The sequence below is a fragment of the Mus pahari genome, chromosome 10 (genome assembly GCF_900095145.1).
Source record: "Mus pahari chromosome 10, PAHARI_EIJ_v1.1, whole genome shotgun sequence".
Lineage (NCBI taxonomy): Eukaryota > Metazoa > Chordata > Mammalia > Rodentia > Muridae > Mus > Mus pahari.
In genome coordinates this window covers 16,672,810-16,681,550 of record NC_034599.1, presented here as the reverse complement: position 1 = coordinate 16,681,550, position 8,741 = coordinate 16,672,810, and the positions used below count along the sequence as shown (strand labels likewise).

The window sequence follows — 8,741 nt, the reverse complement described above, 5'->3', positions numbered from 1 at the left end:
AGACTCTAAAAGGGCATGGAAGAAGGAAGCCTTTGTACTCGGCCTGCTCGCCCTGGCCTTGCTAGCAAGTCCATTCCTTCACAGGCATTAAAGCCCACTTCAAGATTCCAGCACATCCTGCAGACCAGCTGAGACATCCAGCCTCGTGGACTGAGCAACTGCTAGGTCCTTGGACTTACCATACCAGCCAGACAGCCATTGTTGGATTAGCTGGACTGCACCCTGTAAACCATTCTAATAACTACCTGTGGTGGTTTGAATACACTTGGCCCAGGGAGTGGCACTATTTGGGGGTGTGGCCTTGCTGGAGGAAGTATGTCACTGTACGAGTGGGCCTTGAGACCCTCCTCCTTTTGCCTGCTTTGGGATCAAGATGTTGAACTTTTCAGTTCCTCCTGCTTGGATGCTGCCATGCTATCTCCTTGATGATAATGGACGCACTCTCGGAACCTGTAAGTCAGCCCCAATTAAATGCTGTCCTTATAAGAGTTGCCACAGGCCACGAGTCTTTAATCCCAGCACTTGGGAGGCAGAAGCAGGGGGATTTCTGAGTTCGAGGCCAGCCTGGTCTACAGAGTGAGTTCCAGGACAGCCAGGCTATACAGAGAAACCCTGTCTCGAAAAAAACAGAAAAGAAAAGAAAAGAAAAGAAAAGAAAAGAAAAGAAAAGAAAAGAAAAGAAAAGGACGAAGCCAAGCCGACCAAGACCCAGGAGAGGCAGTGGTGGTGGGGAGGAGAGAGCAGGGCGGCTGGAGTGGGAAGTCAGTGGAGGGAGGTCCAGCCAAGCTGGGCATGAGGGCTCATCTACCCAAGCACAGTGGGGGTGGGAGATAAGGGAACCAACACAGGCTGTGTGCCACGGTGCTTTTGCTGGGACATCAAGTGGCACCCTGCCCCCACAACTTCCAAACACTGGCTAAGTCAAGGGCTCCAGTGTCCAAGGCCTCACCCACACATTCCCTGCCTTCCCAGAAGTCTGGGCCTGGCCCAGAGAGATTCTGGCTCCTCAGACAAGTCCTTCTGACAAGAATTTGGGGGCAGTGCCTGTGCAGTGAAGGGACGGAGAGAAAAAGATGGAGTTGACCCTGGTAGCTGACACCTGCAATCCCAGCACTTGGGTAACAGAGTCAGGGGGATGGTAAAATTGAGACCAGTTGAGGCTGCAGAGTGAATTCTAGACCAGCCTGAGTTTACCTCTAAAAATAAATTAATAAATCAAATTAAATAATTCATAAATTAGTTAAAAGCTGGGCATAGGGGCACACACCTTGGGAGGCAGAGGCAAGCAGATCTCTGAGTTTGAGGCCAGCCTAGTTACATATTGAGTACCACCTGGACACCCAGAGTTGAGTAGAGAGACCCTGTCTCAGAATATGAATGAATGGAGCTGAAGAGATGGCTCAGCAGTTAAGAGCACGACTGCTTTTCCAGAGGTCCTGAGTTTAATTCCCAGCAACCACATGGTGGCTCACGGTCATCTGTAATGGGATCTGATGCCCTCTTCTGGTGTGTCTGAAGACACCTACAGTGTAGTCACATACATTAAATAAACAGATAAATAATAATAATAATAATAATAATAATAATAATAATAATAATAATAATAATAATAATATTTAAAAGAAAATGAATGAATGAATATATAAATAAAAGCTCACCGGTATCACTGTGGAGCCCTGGCTTTGATGAAACCTGAGAAACCTGGGCTCTTCCCTAGCATGCCATCAACTGAGTTGGGTGGACCGTGCCTGTCACCCCAGCCTTCAGATAGTGCAGGGAGGCAGGTCAGGAGTTCAAAGCAAGTCCTGGGCTTTCCACTGAGTGTGAACCTGAGTGTGAGGGCAGCCTGGGCTACTAGAGACCCTGTCATAAACACATGCAGACACTTCAATACAGATTTAAAAAAAAACAAAACAGAGGAAGGAAGCACTTTTACCCTCACTTCCTCTCCGAGACGAGTTCTGAGTAGTTCCCCTTTCTCTCCAGATGCTGTCTGCAGGCCGCAGACCCAGCACATCTGTAACCTACTGCCTTCTAACCTCCACCTGTCTGGTGCTGGGATGAACCAGAGAGACATCCACTGACGGAGTCTCACCCACACCCTCCTCTCATCGCCCACACTAGTCCCTCCTGACTAATTCACAGGGTAACAGGACTGCACATTATTCCTCCTCAGCAAGGCGAGCCTCCTTCTTGGATAAGGCTACAAAATAATCAACTTAAAGCTTGTTTAAGTAGGGCCTATTCCTTTTATTTTACCTGAGCGTCTTGCCTGCTTGTCCCTCTAATGCACAATGGGGAAGCATGGTGCCAGCCAAGGTCAGAATAGAGAACCAGGCCCCTTGGGACCGAAGTTAATGATGGTTTTGAGCCACCACCTGGGTTCTGGGAAAGGCAGAGTCCTCTGCAAGAGCAGCCAGTGCTCTAACCACTGAACCCTCGCTCCCTCCAGTCCCGCTACAATGTACTTCACTGCACACAGCTGTTACAGAGGACCCTTTCTCAGTGCCACACCCTGGCTCACAACCATCTGTAACTCCAGTTCCAGGGGACCCAACCTCTTCTTCTGACCTCTGCACCCACACAGTGCAGACATACATGCAGGCAAAACACCCATACATATAAAACTACAATCATAAGTCTACAAAAATACAGATACGGAGGAGTCCTGGAGAAACTGGCTTTGTGAGCAAACCCCTTGGTCTGAAGCATGAGCACCCACATAAAAGCTGGGGGTGAGACCCGTAACAGGCTTAGGCACAGACATGGTCTCAGAACACGTTAGAGAGCCTGCAGGCACAGCAAGCAACCGCTGCCAAGCCGGACGCCCTCAGCTCCATCCTCCCCATTCACATTGTTGGAGAGAACTCACTCCCTCACTCCCACGCCTGTCCTCACTCACAGGCCATCTCACACAAACACAATAAATGAGTAAATGTATTCTTAAAAACTTTCAGAAGTGGCCGGGAAGTGGTGGCACACGCCTTTAATCCCAGTACTAGGAAGGCAGGGGCAGGCGGATCTCTGTGAGTTCAGGCCCGGCCTGGTCTACAGAGCAAGTTTCAAGACCCCAGGGACTCACAAAAAAAGAAACCCTGTCTCAGAAACAAACAAAAAACAATAATAAAACCCCACTCTCCACCCCCCAACAGAGTTTCTCTGTGTAGCCCTGGCTGTCCTGGAACTCACTCTGTAGACCAGGCTGGCCTCGAACTCTGAAATCCGCCTGCCTCTGCCTCCCAAGTGCTGGGATTAAAGGCGTGCGCCACCACTGCCCAGCACAAGACCCCAATATTATTAAAGTGTAAACTATACACCAGGTCACCAGGCGTCAACTTGTGGTCTCCACATATGTACACATGACCACACATGTGGTGCACATGGAACCGTGTCACCAGACAAAAACTGATGAGGTCGAGCAGATTAAGAGACTCTGACAATTCTCATAATTGAGAACGGTAGGCATTGGCTCTCAGCCAAGTTCCTGTCCTGGATCACACAACCATGACACTCCACATGAGGATCATGGCAACTGGCCACGTAGCATAGAAACCCAGAGTTCTCCATGTTAATCAGGTATCTAGATGGGCCTGAGGGTTTAGCCAATAAGTTCTCCTTCTTGGACATTCCTTCCTGCAAAAGGTATTTAATCTCTGGTCCACCCTGAGTAAATCCTGAGTTTTCACGATGAATAAACAGTTTGGCCAAGCAAGGACGGTCTTCCTCATCAAGAACCTCCATGGAAGGAATCCTTCATAACAATCAAGACGCCTAAGACTGCAGAAGGCCTTTCCAAGTACCGAACACCCACCCCTGAGGGCCCCCTTGTCCTCAACTCCTCTCAGGTCTCAGAGGCATCTGGGTGCCCAGGAGTGTGGGGACCCCAGCCTCAGCCTCTGCCTGTGCTATTTCTCACCTGGGCTGGGGTCCCCATCTTGGGCTGCATTTCACATGCCTGGCACCCCAAGGATGGACATAGCCTAGCACCTCCTGTCTGCCTGAGCTGCATTCAAGCACCTTAGCAGCAAGGCAGAACTGGGGACCCCCCCCAAACTATACACACACACACACACACACACACACACACACACACACACACACACACATCCATACATCCACATGGGAAGATATGGGAGGGAGAAACACCACACCCAGCTTTACTTATTTTCATACATGTGCACATGTGTGGTATGTGTGCCTGAGTTTGTGTGTACCGTGTGCTTGGAGGCGGATGTGAACTCCTATAGAGTTTGAGTTATCAGAGGTTGTACTCTGCAGTTTGGGTGCTGGGAACCAAATCAGTCCTCTACTCGAGCAGTGAACCACTCAACCACTGGCCCGTCCCTTCCCCCCCTCTTTCTTTTCTTTTTGAGACATGCTCCCATGTAGCCAAGGCTGGCCTCAAACGCATATGTAGCCAATGATGAATTCCAAGGATGAATTCTGATCATCCTGCCCCTGCCTCCTGAGAACTGGTATGCACCACCACACCTGGTTCCTGAGGTGCTGGGGACAATGGAGCTTGGGGATCCATGGGTCCCTGGCAAGCGCGGTGCGAACAGCAACAATCCCCGGCAAGGCCGTCTGTCTGTTTAGTTAGTTGGTTGGTTGGTTGGTTGGTTAGCTGGTTGGTTGGTTGGTTAGTTAGTTGGTTAGCCAAGCTTCACTGTGCGCTGCCCTGCTTTGGGTTCTAGAATCTTTGCCTGCTCATGCCAAGGCTGGGCTAGGAGGAAAGCTGTGACATTAAGGACACCGCCAGGCCCTGAGCCATTTCCCTTTCCTGTGGAGCTGCCATCTTCTTCCAGATTCATGTTATCTACCGGGAAAGGCGCTTCCTGCCCTACCCAGCCCTGCCCGGTCGACTCTCACTCTGTTCCTGAGTAGGTTCACAGAAAAGCCGAGTCATCCAGGCCAACAGCCCCAGGGGTATTTGATGAGCACACAAGGCCCTCCCACACATCACTGACAATGGAGTCCAGCCAGGCATGCTGGCACATGCCTGTCACCCCTGCTCTTAGGAGGTGGAGCAAGATAATAAATTGAAGGCCATCCTGGGCTAGACAGTGAGTTGCCTGCATGACATGGGATGGATCCTGTGTCAAAAAACAAACAACCGCCGGGTAGTGGTGGTGCACGCCTTTAATCCCAGCACTTGGGAGGCAGAGGCAGGTGGATCTCTGAGTTCGAGGCCAGCCTGGTCTACACAGTGAGTTCCAGGACAACCATGGCTACCCAGAAAAACCCTGTCTCGAAAAAACCAAAAAAAGAAAAACAAAAAACAAAAATCGCCAGCCATATGGTGCAGTCTCAGAGAGGTCACCCACTCACCCAGTCTCATAGCCTGTAAAGATCAGAACCTTACCCAGGTGTGGCTATGCCTTTTATCCCAGCAGGGGCAGGGACAGGGGCAGAGAGCAGAGAGGCAGAGAGGGAGGGGCAGCCAGATCTCTAAATTCAAGTCCAGTCTGGTCTACAAATAAGAGTTCTAGGACAGCCAAACAGTAAAACCCTGAAACCATGTTTCAAAACCCAAAAAGATCAGAACCCAGCTTGACTTGAAGCTGGATCTCTCGAAAGTCTTCCTGTAACAACCCCTGAAGCCATTCCCATTGGTCACACTGAAGAAAGGGAAAGCACTTACCACAGGATTAACCATTATGCCTGAGAGAAAGCTAACATTGAGCTATGGCGTGCTTAGTCACATAGAGGAACCCTTGGGTATTTTTTCCCCAGCACTACATAAACTGGGCAGGGCGGTGCATGACCATCACCTCAGACTTTAGAAGGGGAGGCAAAAGGATCAGTCACATAGTGAATCTAGAGAGGAAGCTTAAACTATTTTGCAGCAATGTTACGGGCATGCTTGCAGAGTCCAGAATTTTCATTTTGGTCGGGTGGACTAAGTTTCAGGCAACACAAGGTCCTTCCTATAGGAAGGCCTGGTAGCCTGTAATCCCAGCTACTTGTAAGGGCTGAGGTACAAAGATAGGAGGGCCAAGGTCAAGGCTGTCTGAGCTACACCTACCTCACGAATTTGTATGCTGGAGGCCTCCGAGGCCTACGTGGCCTATGTTCAAACCTCGGTACCCATAAAGAAGAAAGGGAGGAAGGGAAGGAGGAAGGGAGGGAGAAAGAAAGGAAGAGAGAAGAAAAAAAGAGAGAACAGAAAATTTCCATTTGCAAGCAGTCAAGCAGGGTGGTCTGCCTGGAGGAGGTGGTGTGTCTCTGGAAGCCAGGTAGACCCTCCTTCACAGGCTCCTGAGTCTCATACAGAAAAATATTAAGCTTTCCTTCTGCCTGGAACACACGTGTCCCAAATCATCTCACCCGGCCGGCACACTCCAACCTTCATTTCTTAAAATAGACCCTAGTGGCTCTTTCACACATAGCATCTTGTCCGTTGCTCTACAACCTTAACAACCTACAATTACGTGTTCTCACTGGTCCTCCTCTCGCGGTCTACGCCTTTCTCTGCTTGGTGGACTGCTGCGTTCCCAGTCAGACCTTTGCCTGTGAAAGGTTCGTTAAATTCCTGGGGGCCTGGGGCCCGGGGGATGGGGGGGCTCAGCAGCAGAGTGGGATCAAGGCCAATCATTTGCTGAACATGACTGAGGCCTGGGCTTCCAGTCCCTACCGCCCACTGAGCATGCGTGTTGCCTTGAGTTTCAGTCTCAGCGCTTGCAGAAGCCCTGGGTTCCAGCCCCACCCACACATAAACACCAGTGCTTTCTGAGCATGAGCGACCCCATCTAGATTCCAGTTCTTGCTAAATATGAGCCAGGGTCCTAGCTTCAAATCCACGGCTTACTGACCATGCGCCATGAGTTTCCATCCCAGCACAATGTACAGGCCCCCTCTGCCTCTCCCTGCAAAAAAACAGTTGCACCCTTTGGACGAATCGAAGCCGGGTAAAATCATATCCACGCTCATTCTGCCCACTCTTATTCGAAACAGACCTCGAGAAGGCCAAAAATTCGCTCAGGTGTGATACCCAAGCATACTCAGGCTCCCAGACGGAGACTCCCACACCAGAGACAGCCAGACGCGCTCAATAGTTGCACAGCAACCCTGGAGCCTGGGGCTTAGGACAGGGAGACCTTCTGGTGGTCCGGGGCTGGCAACTTCAAGCTGGGAGATCCCCGAAAGGCTAGGTCTTGCTGCCTTCCTTTAGGCCAGGAAGGGTGTGTCACAGCCTCTGGGATCTGTCTATTCTTTTTTTTTTTCCCCTCCCCCTGGACCGCACAGACCCAGGAAAGAGGAGGAAGACAGAGAGCCTACTTGCTTTTCTAGATATTTTTGAACCGTTTCCGGCCCCCTCCCCAAGACTCTAGAGTCTAGCAGTTTCCAGGAAGTTCCAGTCACACAAAGTGGTATATCAGGGGGAGGGATAGAGCCCCTCTGCCAGTCTCAGCCATGCCTCTTAAGGCTTGTGGCTGATTTAGGCCCAAGGAACCCAAAATAGATAAGAGGAAGGAGGCTCAGAGTTCAACACCCGGTCCGTGGGAACCCGGAGTCGGGTGGGGTGAGAAAGCCGCATCTTGGCCCCACCCCCAGCTCCAAGTGGCTGAGGCCACTCTCAGGCCTTACTGAGGTCCGGGTCTCCTGGAACCCTTAAAATTACGGGCACCTGCAAAAAATCAGCACAGGCAGGGAAAGTTTCTGCATTGCTCCCCGCTTGCCCCCCTCGTCTCTGTCCTTCCCTGTCGCGTTGGGCACCTAATTCCAGTTATTCGGGACTCTCCAACCTTGCCTCAGTTTCCCCATCTAGTACTAAGCTTGGAGTCGCTACTTCTGGATGTAAATGGCGAAGATGCGGAAGACACTTGGGTCTTGAGAGGGGACGTGTGGCGAGGTCCGGCCCCGTTCTTGCCCACACCCCAAGCTAAGATCCCCACGCATCCCCTCCCCCGCCCATCACCTAATCCTCCCAGATAACGGGACCTCCAGGGGAGGAGCATGCGCCATAAGTCCCGGCCCATCGCTCAGGAAGGGAGTAAGCTTGAAGATTCCCGAAAAGAGACACGGGGGACAACCTGGGCTAGGGCCAAGCGCTCCGGCTGAGCCAGCGCGGGATGCAGAGGCCCGAGGACGCGGACAGAAGGGCCTTCGTCCTGCCTGCAGGCACGAGTGTTTTGTTTTAAGGCTCTCAGATGTCGCCCTTCCTCAAAACCCCCTCCTTCCCAAGTCGACCTACAGGCCGGAGGCTACTCCTACCATAGACTGCGTCCTTCCGATCGTCCTCCATGGCCTCAACCGAGGGGAGCTGAGTCCGAAGCCAGCGCGACCCCAACCCAAGCGGGCGGGAGACACCGCGCGCTGCAGGCCCCGCCCTGCCCCGCCTGACCCCGCCCCCAGCGCGCACGCCCAAGGCAGCCCCGCGCCTCGGGGGGGCGTGGCCAGGGAGGGGCGTTGGGGGACAGCCACCTTCTGATTTCCAGTCAGATCTCTCTGTGGACAATTAGTGTGTTGCATCTGCTTGTCAGTCATTCGTTTTGTTGTTGTTGTTGTTTTGGGTTTTGTGGGTTTGTTTTTGTTTTTGTTTTGTTTTTAGACAGGGTGCAGCCCTGGATGTACTGGAACTCTGTAGATACGACTGGCTTCGACTTCAAGAGATCTGTCTGTCTCGAATACTGGGATTAAAGGTGTGCTCAACCACCGCTCGGCAAGTCATTCTTTGTATGGGTACTGAGCACTGACTGAGTTAGGGATGAAGAAAAAGTTGTCATGTGTTCATTCATCCG

At 51.6% G+C, this 8,741-nt stretch overlaps 1 protein-coding gene across 2 annotated transcripts in view; it reads right to left on the bottom strand.

The window, feature by feature from the left end:
- The window catches only part of Slc44a2 (solute carrier family 44 member 2), a 34,323-nt gene extending 25,982 nt beyond the window's left edge, over positions 1-8,341 (bottom strand). For both annotated transcript variants that reach the window (XM_021206269.2, XM_021206271.2), the window contains exon 1: positions 8,215-8,341. In XM_021206269.2, coding sequence (XP_021061928.1) covers positions 8,215-8,245 — 31 coding nt within the window. In that variant the 5' untranslated portion in view covers positions 8,246-8,341. The remainder of the gene's footprint in view (positions 1-8,214) is intronic.
- Between the last annotated feature and the right edge of the window lie 400 nt (positions 8,342-8,741).